The sequence below is a fragment of the Dendrobates tinctorius genome, unplaced genomic scaffold, assembly GCF_039654945.1.
Source record: "Dendrobates tinctorius isolate UK_male_01 unplaced genomic scaffold, ASM3965494v1 ptg000231l, whole genome shotgun sequence".
Lineage (NCBI taxonomy): Eukaryota > Metazoa > Chordata > Amphibia > Anura > Dendrobatidae > Dendrobates > Dendrobates tinctorius.
In genome coordinates this window covers 1,074,585-1,092,278 of record NW_027361898.1, presented here as the reverse complement: position 1 = coordinate 1,092,278, position 17,694 = coordinate 1,074,585, and the positions used below count along the sequence as shown (strand labels likewise).

Sequence of the window (17,694 nt, the reverse complement as noted above, 5' to 3'; positions counted from 1 at the left end):
CTGGATTAAATGCTGGTGTGGACGAGCAAATCCAAGCAAAAGCCAAACAAACGAGACATTAATATTTAATGACTGATATTAAATGCCATTATATTAGGACAATACATATACTTATATAAGTGAAATTATTCCCCAAAATAAACTGCCCCATGTCATGTCTGTTTGGGGAGCTGCACACTGGCATGTGGTGCTTTAAAGGGAATCTTGTCACCGCATTTGACCTATCTACTGTATTTTTCGGATCATAAGATGCTCCGGATGATAAGATGCACCCCAAATTTTGAGGAGAAAAATATGGAAAAAAAAACTAATACAATGGTGGTGCTTCTTACAATCCATGCGTCTTATTGCTTACCGGGGGCGGTGGCTGCGGTGAAGCGGGGTCTTGGATTGCTGCAGGCTGGAATGAGGGGGTGTTCCGATGTCTGGTGGGGGGGGTAGTTCCATGGTTTCCTGTGCGGTGGACTCCAGGAAAATGGCTGTCGTGGGGGGCACATGCGTAGGTGGAGATCCCAACGCTGAGATCTCATCTCCCAAGATCTTGGTGCCGAGATCTCAATCTGCGCATGTGGCGCCCCCCCCCCCCCCCGGGACAATTTTCCCAGTCCACCGCACTGGAGACCATGGAACTGCCAGGGGCTCTGGCCTTTCACAAAATGTCAGCAAAGCCCCCCCACCCTGCCACGGAACACAGGGCAGTGGTACGCTAATAAGGTATATCCGCAATGTAAGCTGTACCCCAATTTTCCCCCAAAATTTCAGGGGGAAAAGTGAGTCTTATAATCTGAAAAATACGGTAAACTATTAATATGGGCATATAGGCTACAACATGCTAAACAGTCCTACCTGTAAGGATATGTTTCCACGTTCAGTATTTGCTGCGGATTAGACACTGCGTACAGCCGCAGGAGCCAGATGTTACAGCATAATGGATGGGATTTTATGAAATCCCATCTCCACTATGTGTTCAAAGATGCAGGCACAGACCTGCTTCTACACACATCCGGCGCATCTTTATAGACCGCAGCATGTCTATTTATCTTGTGGAGACGCTCAGTCTCCGCAAGATAAATAGCACCGTCCTATGTAGAGGATGCGGTGATTCCGCATGGCTCAATGAACAAGTGCAGAATCACCACGCGTACAAAAACCGGCAGCGCTCGGAGAGTGTATCTGCTGCGTTCAAAGCGCTGCCAATACGTGGAAACGTACCCTAAGCCTCATATCAGGTGCCTTGTTGCTGAGAAATTATCTTTTATCACGTTATATAAATGAACTCTTCTAGGCTCTGGGGAGGACGCTGCCTGGAAGATAACTCTACCTCCAGATTATTTTATAGGAAGAGATACCAGTGTGAGAAAAGTCACTAACACAGAACAGGAGAAATTAAATTTGTCTTCTAGCCAACTCATTTTTTGCAGCTCTCTGAGCGCTGCTACATTGTAACCCTGTTTGCCTGATATGAAAGCTGAGAGGAAGCTGCAGATGTGTCTTGTTACTCGGTTATAATCACACATAACGCTGCAGGGAGATCAGGAGGGCAGATCTGCCATTACATATCACACTGGTATCTCTCCTTCATGTAAAATTAACTCTAGGGCAGACTTATCTTCCAGGCAGCATCCTGCCCAGAGGCTGAAAAAGCTCATTTATATAAAGTGATAAAAGATTTCTCAACAAGGCATCTGATATAAGGCATACAGGAATCACTCTCCTCAGCAGTCTATAGCCTGTATGCCCATATTAATAGCTTAGATAGGTCAAGTGTGGTGACAGATTTTCTTTGCTTAGCAGATTGACTGATTGGCACTCAGGTCATTAATTTATAACAATTGTGCAGCACAGATTTCAGCAGCTTTAATAAAAGGCAATGCTTACATGTGGCAAGCGATTACTGCAGCATCTAAAATACAAAACAAGAATCTGAGGGCAACATAGAAGAGGAGGGCTGAAACCAGAGACATTAAGGCTGTAGTAGGTTATAGAAAAGACAAAAGTTGAAATGCTTCATTAACAGAGCACGCCACATAACCCCAGCCCAACGAAGCTAAAGGACACTGCAAAACCCCACCTCCACAGACAATGCACTGCGCTCCACATAACCCCGCACCCACAGAGAAAGCCAGTGCACGCCATATAACCCCGCCCCACAGAGAAAGCCAGTGCACGCCATATAACCCCGCCCCACAGAGAAAGCCAGTGCACAACGCAAAAGCTTCCCCAGAGAAAGCCACTTTGTGCAATACAAAACACAAAGCCAGAGTGTGCTGCATAACCCCGCCCCAACAAAGAAAGCCACTGCGCGATGCATAATCCCACCCCCACAAAGAGAGGGTGCAGCATAACCCCACCCCAAGACAGCCGGAGGATTGTGCTGCCCAACACCACCCCAGAGAAAGCCAACGCTTCATCCTGCATAACGCCACCCCCATATGGATCTCCGAGCATCGTGCTGCATAACTCTGCGCAATGATCAAGAACTTTTCTGGCAAGACACTCGTAACTCTGGCCTGCTCTAGATATATGTCACAAGACTCATCTCTAAGGCCTTGTTGCGGGGGTACAGTCATCGCTCACTTAGTCCTAGAAGCTTTTTACAGCAGTATACCAATGCAAGCAATCCACCGTCCCACCCATATTCCAGACCAGCATTTCCAGTACAACGATCATATACAATCTATAGCAGACGTCTCTGGCCAGGATGGAAGATGTGGAGCCACTAAGACACTAAACCTCACATGGTGGATGAAGTGTGGTGCCCCTCCAACTCTGCAGTGACTGTGGTTAGCCCGTGCCTGGCCAACACTACCCCTCCTGCTCCACAAGACGCTGCCGGGTCTCCAGCACGATGTCTTCTATTATCTCCACCTTCAGGAGATCCTTAATCTGCAAGAGAAAAGTGGCGCCAACATGAGGAACTGACATCAAAAGCAAGGAAACCCAGAAATGGCACTTCTCTAATACAACTCGAGGTCTCCTGCTGCGTCCCACCATGTGTAACCACAGCTCAGAGTGTAGGGTCCAATTAAAGGGAGACAGCATCCCACCGTCACCTCACAGCCAACTCACTTAGCCCACACGCGCATGTTTTACTGTTAAGTAAATTGTCCATATAACATTGGGTACTTAGTGTTCACCAAGGACCCTGTTATTTATATGTATTATTTACTTACAGCAACGCAAGTTGATTGTGTTTCCATGTTTAGCCTTGTCTGGTAAATGACCAGTGTGAACAAGCCCTTATATATTGCATAAATACCAACTTGTGCTCCAGAATCATGTCTTTGCTTTGACATTTTGGAACACATCCCATCCATCCCCAATATATTACACAGGATTTTAAGTACAGCAACTCTGTAGTGATGTGTCTGCCACACGCCTATCCCCAGAGAAGGCATACCTTTTGGGGTCGTGTTTGTGTGACCTTGGCCAACTAAGACACCGGTGACCCCAAGTGTAGTGGCAGGGGCTGGTGAGCGCGTACCTGGTGAGGCTGCGACGCTTCGTAGCAGTACAGGATGCTGGTGTCGTACAGGAGCATCTTCTGAGAGCTCAGAGCCAGGATACAGTTCCTCAGGCGAGAAATCACCTCCCGGTCAGAGAGAGGGATCGGCTGCAGACAGTCAACATACCGGAAATCATTATAAATTCTACTCCTCATCCAGAGGCTAAAAACAAAACCCACACTGTCCCAGCATTTCTCACAGCTGCAGGTTTGTTACAATTGCATCCAGTCTAGACGATCAGCACAAGTCTCCTTCCATCCATCCAGACTGGATACAACTGTAAAACCCTCAGCTGTGAGAAGTAGTAGATAGGCATTACCTCCAGATTGGTGATGAAGCCCCCTGCTTCCTCCTCCATCTGTTCTGGGGTGGGGTAGAGCCAGATATAACCATTGTTGCCCAGGATGATGGAGGCTCCGCAGGGGAGATTGTGGAAGTGAGTCTTGCGCCTCTTTATCAGTGATGGTGACACTTGCACCAGGACACCCTGTCCAAGCTAAGAGCAAAAACGACAGTTCACCAAATGGGACTCTGCAGACCCCCAGACACTACCCACTGGGACACCTCACCTTGCCATACTTCAGACTGCGAGTGTGTAAGGAGAGCGCACCGTCAGAGTACACTGCCTGCACCTCCGCCTGAGCAAACGAGTTAAGGGTCCACACACGCCAAACAGCGATAAACAGGCAGTGAAAAAGCCAGAACTACAGACCGACAATATAGTAGCAAACAGAAATCCAGACACCATGCGTCCAGGCCATAAAGCTCAGAGGATTGTCCAGGCCAGATACAACTGCAACAAAACCTCAGCAATTCGGGGAAATAAACCTACTGGGCTCATTAGAAAGCCAATGGAACAGATATTTACAACAGGGGTCTCGCATGTATCCTATAATGACAGCCGGCACGACAGCAACACAGCCCAGCGCCAGCAGCTCCTGTGTCAGAGGATACACTGATCAGGTCTCCTTCCTGCAGATAGCTCCTCATGGCCAGTTCATCCTCAGCAGACCTCCTCCTCTGAAAGGCAAAACACGAGATCAGAGGGGTACAGAATGGCACACAGCAGTGAGCCCACATGGATGGGGTAAAGTGAAAAAGAAAAACCTCATAAGAAAAGGAGAGCATGTCAGGCAAATAATCACAAAATCCAGTGCAAGGGGGACAAAGGAACAACTCACCAGCTCTCCACCAGGAAGATTCACAGACGAGAGAAGCAGCACAGAGTCCAGACGAGACAGAGTGTCCACCTTCCACCTCCGTTGCTGCACCTACAACAATCGATAGGAGGCAGAATTACAGTAGCTATATTCTTGTACATAGGGGGCAGTATTATAGCAGCTATATTCTTGTACATAGGGGGCAGTATTATAGCAGTTATATTCTTGTACATAGGGGGCAGTATTATAGCAGTTATATTCTTGTACATAGGGGGCAGTATTATAGCAGTTATATTCTTGTACATAGGGGGCAGTATTATAGCAGTTATATTCTTGTACATAGGGGGCAGTATTATAGCAGTTATATTCTTGTACATAGGGGGCAGTATTATAGCAGTTATATTCTTGTACATAGGGGGCAGTATTATAGCAGTTATATTCTTGTCCATAGGAGGGGATAGACGTGTGTTTGTGAGCTCCCAGCAGGGCGGAGGCATGGCTTCTGACCCAGGTGGAGGGGAGGGAAGCTGGGCTGATGATCCAGGGAAAGCCCCTAGCCTGCCGCATGGATCTGATGGTAATGGAAAACTGGAAATGGTGGCTGGTGAGTCTTCTAAACCTGCTTGTTATGTTGCTGGATTGAGTGGTAAAGTTACAAGGCAAAGCATTTTTAAGCTGGAAATGCAAATCAGCAAATTACAAGATGAAATTAAGAATGAGACTGATCCAAAGATAAAACTGATGAAATGTGAGAGCTTGGATGTTTGCAGACGAGAGCTGGACATTCGGAAAGAAAACCTGGACAAAGATGTGAACTCTGTGCCCAGAAAGGAAACTTGGGCTATGGAGAAAAATAGGGGAGCCAGAGCCCAGAAGGAGAATAGAAAACACTCCATTAGTAAGGACATTAAATCTGAAATTGTGCACAGTGTGGGGCAAGGATGTTTGGTAAGAAATGCAGCACTTATATCAGCCGTACAATGTGAGGGGTCTGAGGCAGCAGACAATGCTGGGAGCGCTGCAGAGGAAAGTGTGTCAGCAACCAAGGGGTTAACCGCAGTGGACTCTGTGTACAGCAATGAAGGGAGCTCAGCTCCTGTAAGTGATGAAGTGTCCCCTGTACTGTCACTGTGTGCGAGACCCTGCTCAGTGCTGTGAGTGAGACTCCACTTGGTGCGGTGTGTGAGACCCCGCTCACTGGTGCTAGTGAATGTATGTCTGCAACAGATACAAACATTATAATGGACTCTGAACCCTCCATGTCAATGAATGAAGATCACATTGTGCAACAATCAGTAGTGGATCTGGGCATTTTTTCAGCACAAACACGTGTCAGTGATCATGGGGCTGGGGAGAGCTCCGGCGCTGCTCCACCTGCGGCTGGGGAGAGCTCCGGCGCTGCTCCACCTGCGGCTGGGGAGAGCTCCGGCGCTGCTCCACCTGCGGCTGGGGAGAGCTCCGGCGCTGCTCCACCTGCGGCTGGGGAGAGCTCCGGCGCTGCTCCACCTGCGGCTGGGGAGAGCTCCGGCGCTGCTCCACCTGCGGCTGGGGAGAGCTCCGGCGCTGCTCCACCTGCGGCTGGGGAGAGCTCCGGCGCTGCTCCACCTGCGGCTGGGGAGAGCTCCGGCGCTGCTCCACCTGCGGCTGGGGAGAGCTCCGGCACTGATCCTCCTGCTGACCAACATCAGTTCAGGAGACTGTTCTCCAATGTAACAAGACTAGTGAACCCTCCACCTCAGAGGAGGAATGCAGTCAGGATAAAGTACACGGGACCAGAGGAGAACATCCCATCCAGAATTTATATTGGAAAAGTTCTTCTGAAAGACTATGAGGTTTAAGGCATCTGAGTTTTACGCACTGATCCATGTTCCATCCAGCAGGATCTATGACATCAGCTTTAAGCTTCAGTGTGATCTGGATATGTTCTGGAACATCTATAATGACACTAGAGATGATGAGATCTGGGATCATCTCCATTGTATCCAGCTGTCTAAGCCGCAGGAAATAACGGCCACTGTCCTGTTCCAGTCTGAGGTGGTGGCTCTGGCGGATCTGCAGCACTGGTTGAGGCGGCAGTGCATGGTGAGAAGTCATCCCCAGAAGATCTATGATGAGGAGCAAATATAGAATGGAGGATATTCTGTGAAAATCCAGCTACTACAGGAGAATGGTGTAACCAGACATCTGCCGCACTCCTTCTACCTGGGCTCAGAGAGGGGGATATGCTATTACCCCGGTCAGCCACGTCTGTGCCATAGATGTGGGGGCAGGCACCTCGCCATGAACTGCTCTCGTATCACGTGCTCATTGTGTGGACAGTTCGGGCATGCAAAGGACAAATGCACAGGAACCGTCATCTGTAACCTGTGCTCAGGACCCGGGCATATGTTTCGTGATTGCCCTCATGCAGAGCATAATAAATATAATGGCCTGACCTCCTTGGAAATTATGGGAAAAGAAACCACAAGAGGTGCAGATGTTGTCCAAGAAGCCGGCACTGATGAGATAAGTCACAGTAACAGCGAGCCTGCTCCAGAGTCTGATATAATATCGATGGATGCTGCACTATTAGGACCACCAGCCACTGAAGAAACACCTAAAGTACCACCAGCCAGAGCTAAGCCACCATCAGCCAGTAAAGTGAGATCTAAGCAATGTTCAGCCACTAAATTAAGATCTAAAATACTAGTCACTAAGGTGTCTAGAAAACCTGTCACCAAACCATCCAAGCTTCAGCCCAGTACATCTGTAGAAGTAGATAAATTGTCCGCAGTGTCCAGTGTGGATGACGAAAGTTTTGTGACCATAAAAAGGAAAAAAGCCTTTGTGGATTCCTCCAGGAAAATCACAACAGTCCAGAAAACCTCTGAGCCTCCAGTGCTGGTGATAAGTCCAGGACGTTACAATGTACTGGGAGAAGACGAAGAAGAGGCACAAATGGAGCAAGGTTCTTCATACATCATAGAAAATGACTCTGATGAGGTGGATCCTGACCCTCCCGTGTCCACAAAGAGATGGGGTACTGCAGGTGACAGCAGTGGAAGGAGAAAGAAGACCAGAAAGTTTAAGTGATCAGGATGCGGCTGAGACTAAGCTCTATTAATGTGAACAGTGTGAGGACTGGTAGCCGGCGGCAGGCGATCTACCAGCAATTGTCTGATGAGAGATCTGACGTCTTCTTCTTACAGGAGACATATCTGAAATGTAATGCCCATGTGTATGCAGCCAAGAGAGACTGGAGACTAGGTCCATCATTCTGGTCCTTCGGGCTGGAGAGGAATGACGGTGTGGGAATCCTCTTTAATACCATGGATGTCCAGGTGGACAGAGTCCTGGAGATCTGTCCAGGCCGCTGTCTGATGCTGGACTCCATCCATTATAGAGCAATAAACATGTATGCTCCGCAGACAAGAAAAGAGCGGAGGGAACTGTTTGACCATATGAAGCCATATTGCTTTACCTCTAAAGTGATTATATTGTGTGGGGATTTTAATAATGTGTCTTGTAATGTGGATAGATCCAGTAGTCACAAGAAACAGATATGATGAGACGTTTCTTAATAATATAGTCCAACAGGCCCACCTAGTAGACCCCTATGGTTCCCACCATACCAGTAAGACATACACATACCATAAGGGTGGTAATGCCAGCAGAATAGACTGGGTGTATATAAAGAGAGAGGCGAGATGCTCTCAGTACAGGATCAGCCCTCTGGAGTTCTCTGACCATTGCATGGTGAGAGTGACGCTGGATCTGGCCCAAGCTGTGGTCTGTGGAAAGGGGTACTGGAAGGTGAATAGCTCCGTGATCCAAGACCCACGGTTCAGAGAGGCCTTCACCACCTTCTATAACGATCGTAGGACCACCCAATGTATGTGTGACGACACAGCTGAGTGGTGGGAGACCATGAAAAGTGACATCAAGCAGTTTATTATACGAGCAGCCAGGAGACATAGTAATATGGATTATATGAGATACTCTGCCCTGAGACTGCAACTGAGCCGGCTATATAGCAGGATGAATGGTGGTGAGGAGGTGGATGGACGGATCGTCAGCCATATAAAGCAGCGAATGAGGTAGCTGCAGTATGATCGCCTCAAGTCTCTCAAGGCGGAGGGACAGTTTGATAATTGGGGCGTTCATAACCCAGATCCTTTCATTGCCTCTAAAAACAGGGTCAGTAAGAAGCTAATCACTGGTTTGTTGGATGAGAATGGGGTGGAGCAGTCAGAGCCGGAGAAAGTCCACAAGATCATTGCTGATTATTATAGAGATCTCTATAAAGGGGCTAATGTTGATAGGGAAGCCATTAATGCCGATCTGAAGGGGGTGTCCCTACCAACATTAGACCCCACACAGGCAGATAGTATGGCCGGTCCCATAACTGAGGAGGAGGTGAAGAAGAGCATTGACTCCTTAAAGGCCAACAAGAGCCCGGGGCTGGACGGCCTGACCAGCGAGTTTTATAGAGAGTTCAGGGACTTATTAGCTCTAGACCTGGTGCAGGTCTATAATGATTGCCTCTCTGCAGGGAAGCTTCTACCGTCCCAGTATAAATCTGTTCTGGTCCTTTTGGCAAAAAAAGGAAATTTAAAAGATATAAAGAACTGGCGTCCATTGTCTCTGCTGAACACGGATTATAAAATTGTGGCCAAGATCTTGTATTATCGGCTGAGTGAGGTGGCGGGTGAGCTCATCATTGCCAACCAGACGTGTGGTGTGAAGGGTCGGACGATAGAGGACTCATTGTTGTTGGTGAGAGAAGCCGTGACGTACATGAAGCAGCACCATGTGGGGGCGTATATTGTGGGCTTAGACCAGAGTAAAGCCTTTGATAGAGTCCATCATGATTACCTGTATCAGGTGTTGTTACAGTATGGCCTCCCGATACGGTTTGTGCAGTGGCTGCGATTTCTGTATGAGGAAGCTATAAGCCTGCCGCTGATTAATGGTCACTTGGCCGAGCCCTTTGCGATCATGTCAGGGGTGAGGCAGGGCTGTCCTCTCAGCCCATTGTTGTATGTCTTCAGTCTGGATCCTTTCCTCAGAAAACTGCAGGATCATAGAGATTTTACAGGGCTGAGGTGTCACCTCCAAAGTATGGTAGAGGAGGTAAAGTTCTGTGCCTATGCGGATGATGTGTCGGTTGTGGTGTCTTCTAGAGGTGACTGTGCGGCTCTACAGCAGGAGATCACAGCCTTCTCCCAAGTATCTAACTCCTCTGTGAACATGGAGAAGAGCGAGGCGTTGTGGCTGGGGAGTGACCGTGATGTCTTCTCTGTGCCCTTCAGAACAGTTCAGGATCAGATAAAGATTTTGGGAGTTGTGTTTGGTGCTGTAGATGATGGGAAGGTGAACTGGGAGGAGAAGCTGGTGGTGTGTGAGCGGAAGGTGCAGAGCTGGAGACACTGGAAGCTGACATATCTGGAGAAGATCCGCCTACTGAAGACCTTCCTGCTCCCACTGTTCCTCTATATCAGTGTGGTGTTCCCGCTGCCAGATACATTGCTCCCCAGACTTACCAATGTCTTCTTTCACTTCTTGTGGGGCAACAGGGTGAATGTGGTCAGGAGAAACATTGTTTATCTCTCTCATAAGGATGGTGGTCTCGCCATGCCTTGTCCGGAGCTCTTCTTTAATCTTTTGTTTCTCATGAAGAATTTTTCGTTTTGTAAGAATTCAGAGAAGGTGCCATGGTCTTGTTTGTTTAAGAGCCAGATCCAGCAGTTTGTGTCTGTGTGGTCGGTAGGGGACCCCATCAAGAGAATCTCAGGACGACTAAAGAATAATGTTTCTTGGTATGGTGTCCACATAATAAGTAAGGTCGTCAGATGGAGGATCTTGTATGATGACGTCAAGCAGCTTAGTAGGAAGGAGCTGTATAAGAAGGTCCTGTCATCTCACTTCAGTGTACAGGTACAACTGAGGGGCGCTCCGAGTCTGGATGTAAAATGGGCTGTAAAAAACGTGCTAGATCCCAGAGTTCCCCCTCATATGAGAGACGTAGCGTGGCTAGCACTCCATGGTAAGATGTACGTTAGAGATAATCTAAAGTGCAGGAATGTATCAGACAGATCCTGTCCCAGAGAAGAGTGCCCCCATATACTGGAGACGATGGACCATCTGCTGTTAGAGTGCCCCTTCAGTATGCAGGTATGGGAGTCTGTGTCCTTGTCCCTAAAGTTGCCGCACCTGGTGGGACAGTCGTATGGTCAGCTGCTATACGGAGACTTCCAACCTAAGCTCAGGGCGTATGACAGAAGCTCTCTGTATATAGTAAATGTGGTGACCATCTACCATCTGTGGTGTGCGCGGTGCTGCCTGCTCATCAATAAGGAAGTCCTGTCCTGTGATACTGTCAGGTATACGATCCTAGAAAGTCTCAAGGCCGTATATAAGAAGGATATAAAGGGGAACCCAGGGAATGTGAACTGGAGAAACATCCATGTATCGGGATTTGTCAATGTTTGCTAATGCTATTGTTTAAGTGATGTAACAACATTTATCTCCTTTACTATTTATTGCTTTGAGATTTTAATGTAACATTTTTGTAATATATGGTTGCCAGTTTTTAAATAAAAAGATTATAGCAGTTATATTCTTGTACATAGGGACAGTATTATAGCAGTTATATTCTTGTACATAGGGACAGTATTATAGCAGTTATATTCTTGTACATAGGGACAGTATTATAGCAGTTATATTCTTGTACATAGGGACAGTATTATAGCAGTTATATTCTTGTACATAGGGACAGTATTATAGCAGTTATATTCTTGTACATAGGGACAGTATTATAGCAGTTATATTCTTGTACATAGGGACAGTATTATAGCAGTTATATTCTTGTACATAGGGACAGTATTATAGCAGTTATATTCTTGAACATAGGGACAGTATTATAGCAGTTATATTCTTGTACATAGGGGGCAGTATTATAGCAGTTATATTCTTGTACATAGGGGGCAGTATTATAGCAGTTATATTCTTGTACATAGGGGGCAGTATTATAGCAGTTATATTCTTGTACATAGGAGGCAGTATTATAGTAGTTATATTCTTGTACATAGGGGCAGTATTATAGTAGTTATATTCTTGTATATAGGGGCAGTATTATAGTGGTTATATTCTTGTACATAGGGACAGTATTATAGTAGTTATATTCTTGTACATAGGGGGCAGTATTATAGTAGTTATATTCTTGTATATAGGGGCAGTATTATAGTGGTTATATTCTTGTACATAGGGACAGTATTATAGTAGTTATATTCTTGTATATAGGGGCAGTATTATAGTGGTTATATTCTTGTACATAGGGACAGTATTATAGTAGTTATATTCTTGTACATAGGAGGCAGTATTATAGTAGTTATATTCTTGCACATAGGGAACAGTATTATAGTAGTTATATTCTTGTACATAGGAGGCAGTATTATAGTAGTTATATTCTTGCACATAGGGAACAGTATTATAGTAGTTATATTCTTGTACATAGGAGGCAGTATTATAGTAGTTATATTCTTGTACATAGGGAGCAGTATTATAGTAGTTATATTCTTGTACATAGGGAGCAGTATTATAGTAGTTATATTCTTGTACATAGGGAGCAGTATTATAGTAGTTATATTCTTGTACATAGGGGCAGTATTATAGTAGTTATATTCTTGTACATAGGGGCAGTATTATAGAAGTTATATTCTTGTACATAGGGAGCAGTATTATAGTAGTTATATTCTTGTACATAGGGAGCAGTATTATAGTAGTTATATTCTTGTACATAGGGGCAGTATTATAGTAGTTATATTCTTGTACATAGGGGCAGTATTATAGAAGTTATATTCTTGTACATAGGGGGCAGTATTATAGTAGTTATATTCTTGTATATAGGGGCAGTATTATAGTGGTTATATTCTTGTACATAGGGACAGTATTATAGTAGTTATATTCTTGTATATAGGGGCAGTATTATAGTGGTTATATTCTTGTACATAGGGACAGTATTATAGTAGTTATATTCTTGTACATAGGGGACAGTATTATAGTAGTTATATTCTTGTACATAGGAGGCAGTATTATAGTAGTTATATTCTTGCACATAGGGAACAGTATTATAGTAGTTATATTCTTGTACATAGGAGGCAGTATTATAGTAGTTATATTCTTGCACATAGGGAACAGTATTATAGTAGTTATATTCTTGTACATAGGAGGCAGTATTATAGTAGTTATATTCTTGTACATAGGGAGCAGTATTATAGTAGTTATATTCTTGTACATAGGGAGCAGTATTATAGTAGTTATATTCTTGTACATAGGGAGCAGTATTATAGTAGTTATATTCTTGTACATAGGGGCAGTATTATAGTAGTTATATTCTTGTACATAGGGGCAGTATTATAGAAGTTATATTCTTGTACATAGGGAGCAGTATTATAGTAGTTATATTCTTGTACATAGGGAGCAGTATTATAGTAGTTATATTCTTGTACATAGGGGCAGTATTATAGTAGTTATATTCTTGTACATAGGGGCAGTATTATAGAAGTTATATTCTTGTACATAGGGAGCAGTATTATAGTAGTTATATTCTTGTACATAGGGAGCAGTATTATAGTAGTTATATTCTTGTATATAGGGGGCAGTATTATAGTAGTTATATTCTTGTATATAGGGGCAGTATTATAGTGGTTATATTCTTGTACATAGGGACAGTATTATAGTAGTTATATTCTTGTACATAGGGGGCAGTATTATAGTAGTTATATTCTTGTACATAGGAGGCAGTATTATAGTAGTTATATTCTTGTACATAGGAGGCAGTATTATAGTAGTTATATTCTTGTACATAGGAGGCAGTATTATAGTAGTTATATTCTTGCACATAGGGAACAGTATTATAGTAGTTATATTCTTGTACATAGGAGGCAGTATTATAGTAGTTATATTCTTGTACATAGGGAGCAGTATTATAGTAGTTATATTCTTGTACATAGGGACAGTATTATAGCAGTTATATTCTTGTACATAGGGACAGTATTATAGCAGTTATATTCTTGTACATAGGGACAGTATTATAGCAGTTATATTCTTGTACATAGGGGTCAGTATTATAGTAGTTATATTCTTGTATATAGGGGCAGTATTATAGTGGTTATATTCTTGTACATAGGGGCAGTATTATAGTAGTTATATTCTTGTACATAGGGGGCAGTATTATAGTAGTTATATTCTTGTATATAGGGGCAGTATTATAGTGGTTATATTCTTGTACATAGGGACAGTATTATAGTAGTTATATTCTTGTACATAGGGGACAGTATTATAGTAGTTATATTCTTGTACATAGGGGACAGTATTATAGTAGTTATATTCTTGTACATAGGAGGCAGTATTATAGTAGTTATATTCTTGTACATAGGGACAGTATTATAGTAGTTATATTCTTGTACATAGGGGGCAGTATTATAGTAGTTATATTCTTGTACATAGGGGCAGTATTATAGTAGTTATATTCTTGTATATAGGGGCAGTATTATAGTGGTTATATTCTTGTACATAGGGACAGTATTATAGTAGTTATATTCTTGTACATAGGGGACAGTATTATAGTAGTTATATTCTTGTACATAGGGGACAGTATTATAGTAGTTATATTCTTGTACATAGGAGGCAGTATTATAGCAGTTATATTCTTGTACATAGGGACAGTATTATAGTAGTTATATTCTTGTACATAGGGGGCAGTATTATAGTAGTTATATTCTTGTATATAGGGGCAGTATTATAGTGGTTATATTCTTGTACATAGGGACAGTATTATAGTAGTTATATTCTTGTACATAGGGGGCAGTATTATAGTAGTTATATTCTTGTATATAGGGGCAGTATTATAGTGGTTATATTCTTGTACATAGGGGACAGTATTATAGTAGTTATATTCTTGTACATAGGGGACAGTATTATAGTAGTTATATTCTTGTACATAGGAGGCAGTATTATAGTAGTTATATTCTTGCACATAGGGAACAGTATTATAGTAGTTATATTCTTGTACATAGGGGGCAGTATTATAGTAGTTATATTCTTGCACATAGGGAACAGTATTATAGTAGTTATATTCTTGTACATAGGAGGCAGTATTATAGTAGTTATATTCTTGTACATAGGGAGCAGTATTATAGTAGTTATATTCTTGTACATAGGGACAGTATTATAGCAGTTATATTCTTGTACATAGGGACAGTATTATAGCAGTTATATTCTTGTACATAGGGACAGTATTATAGCAGTTATATTCTTGTACATAGGGGTCAGTATTATAGTAGTTATATTCTTGTATATAGGGGCAGTATTATAGTGGTTATATTCTTGTACATAGGGGCAGTATTATAGTAGTTATATTCTTATACATAGGGGGCAGTATTATAGTAGTTATATTCTTGTATATAGGGGCAGTATTATAGTAGTTATATTCTTGTACATAGGGGACAGTATTATAGTAGTTATATTCTTGTACATAGGAGGCAGTATTATAGTAGTTATATTCTTGTACATAGGGGGCAGTATTATAGTAGTTATATTCTTGTACATAGGGACAGTATTATAGCAGTTATATTCTTGTACATAGGGACAGTTATAGCAGTTATATTCTTGTACATAGGGACAGTATAGTAGTTATATTCTTGTATATAGGGGCAGTATTATAGTGGTTATATTCTTGTACATAGGGAGCAGTATTATAGCAGTTATATTCTTGTACATAGGGGGCAGTATAGTAGTTATATTCTTGTATATAGGGGCAGTATTATAGTGGTTATATTCTTGTACATAGGGAGCAGTATTATAGTAGTTATATTCTTGTACATAGGAGGCAGTATTATAGTAGTTATATTCTTGTACATAGGAGGCAGTATTATAGTAGTTATATTCTTGTACATAGGAGGCAGTATTATAGTAGTTATATTCTTGTACATAGGGGCAGTATTATAGTAGTTATATTCTTGTACATAGGGGGCAGTATTATAGTAGTTATATTCTTGTACATAGGGGCAGTATTATAGTGGTTATATTCTTGTACATAGGGGCAGTATTATAGTAGTTATATTCTTGTACATAGGGGGCAGTATTATAGTAGTTATATTCTTGTACATAGGGGGCAGTATTATAGTAGTTATATTCTTGTACATAGGGGGCAGTATTATAGTAGTTATATTCTTGTACATAGGGGACAGTATTATAGTAGTTATATTCTTGTACATAGGAGGCAGTATTATAGTAGTTATATTCTTGTACATAGGGGGCAGTATTATAGTAGTTATATTCTTGTACATAGGGGGCAGTATTGTCCTCAGGTAACGTCTTTGTACCTCTGTTATTCTTCCCACCACTATGTCGCCCACTTCTCCGTTGTACCTAGGATGAAGCATAGTTGCACATTATGGCGGTGTTAATGATGGATGGCGGTTTCCACCATATGAGGCCACTACATTATTACACCACCAAGATGACCGGATGTCGCCCACCCTCCATGTCTCCCTTTCCCCTCACCTCGTCTTCAGGGCTCGGACACAGATCAGCTTGTTGACTCTCTCCACCACGCCGGCCACAGACGCCAGGAGCTTGTCCTCCTCCATGTAGGTTCCGTGGCCCCTGGAGAACAGACAGAGGAGATCACACGGGGACCTCGGACACGTCCGCCCTCACTGTCTATTCAAGGCACGATCTTATACTATAGCATTCCAATGACACAAAGAAGGATTGAGGACTACAATTCCCAGCAGTCGGTCCACACCTCATGAACCCGGTGTCCGTGGTGATGGTGTCCCCAGGAGACACGAGGTGCCAACTCCTCTCAGCCCCCAGGGCTTCAGTCACTCGTCTCCGAGCAGCCGGTAACCGCACGTCCACCGCCATCCTGCAGCCGCTACACGCCGCCTCTCACGGACGCCGCCAAATTGCACGTGACCGGATGTAAAGATTTCCTTGCTGCCATGTTATCTATTGGCGGAAGAGTGGAGCGACTTTGTGAACGGCCATGTTTGTTAGTGGCAGTGATTTATTGTGTCGGCGCGCCCTCTGGTGGAGCTGATTGGCAGGTGCACATCTTATTCCTGTCAGTGCACACAGTGCGGCCTCTTCCGCGATTATTTCTGTATTTTCGTGTAATGTGCTGGAAAACGAAAAGAACAAAGTGGGACAGATAGGGTAATGTCCTATGTTCTGTGTCCTGAGCTTTCCTTCTGGATGCTTTCCTTTTTATCTTTTATTTTTTGCTGTGTTGCGGCGACTGAGGCACTTAAATTCTTATATTGTGATATTATCTTTGCTTTGTGGTGTTAACCTACCAGATTAAGTACTTTTCTCTTGTCATAGATTGGACCTTTGTGCTACGGAGATTCTGGATTTTGTAAATATTTTTTAGATTCATCCGCAGTCGCCCCATGAGTGAGCATCTCTGCAGCGGGCTGTCCGGGGTCCGCGGTGTTCGGGGGGATGCACCTGCCCCATTTCCTGGTGTATGGACAAGATGCAACTCACAAAATATATCAGTATTCAGCATGCAGAAGAATTCACCACAATTCCCAGGGAAATATACCGGCAGAGAATACACGTTACTGGGGAGACTGCAAGTGATGCAGATGAAGCGCTACAGGTGAAGTGATGCAGAAGAAGAGCTACAGGTGAAGCAATACAGGTGAAGTGATGCAGATGAAATGATGCAGGTGAAGTGATGCAGATGAAGAACTACAAGTGAAGCAATACAGATGAAGCGATACAGGTGAAGTGATGCAGATGAAGAGCTACAGGTGAAGCGATACAGGTGAAGTGATGCAGATGAAATGATACAGGTGAAGTGATGCAGATGAAATGATACAGGTGAAGCAATACAGGTGAAGTGATACAGGTGAAGCGATGCAGAAGAGCTACAGGTGAAGCAATACAGGTGAAGTGATGCAGATGAAGAGCTACAGGTGAAGCGATACAGGTGAAGCGTAACAGATGAAATGATACAGGTGAAGCGATGCAGG

At 43.6% G+C, this 17,694-nt stretch overlaps 1 protein-coding gene across 1 annotated transcript; it reads right to left on the bottom strand.

Moving 5' to 3' along the window:
* Positions 1–49: 49 nt before the first annotated feature.
* On the bottom strand, positions 50–16,677 carry EXOSC2 (exosome component 2). The gene is made up of 9 exons (XM_073555931.1): positions 16,458–16,677; positions 16,214–16,315; positions 16,033–16,078; positions 4,688–4,777; positions 4,461–4,526; positions 4,076–4,144; positions 3,826–4,002; positions 3,485–3,613; positions 50–2,886 (listed from the first exon to the last, which is right to left on the bottom strand). Exons 1-9 carry the CDS (start codon positions 16,577–16,579, stop codon positions 2,806–2,808), a joined length of 882 nt encoding a protein of 293 aa, XP_073412032.1. The 5' UTR covers positions 16,580–16,677; the 3' UTR covers positions 50–2,805.
* Between the last annotated feature and the right edge of the window lie 1,017 nt (positions 16,678–17,694).

Bases quoted from the DNA above. Each gene is read 5' to 3' on its own strand.
- EXOSC2 (XM_073555931.1), bottom strand. From the start codon at position 16,579: ATGGCGGTGGACGTGCGGTTACCGGCTGCTCGGAGACGAGTGACTGAA. The intron at 16,079-16,213 runs GTGAGGGGAAAG...GCTTCATCCTAG, and splicing joins GTCCGAGCCCTGAAGACGAG to GTACAACGGAGAAGTGGGCG. The intron at 2,887-3,484 runs GTACGCGCTCAC...TTTCTCTTGCAG, and splicing joins AAGCGTCGCAGCCTCACCAG to ATTAAGGATCTCCTGAAGGT.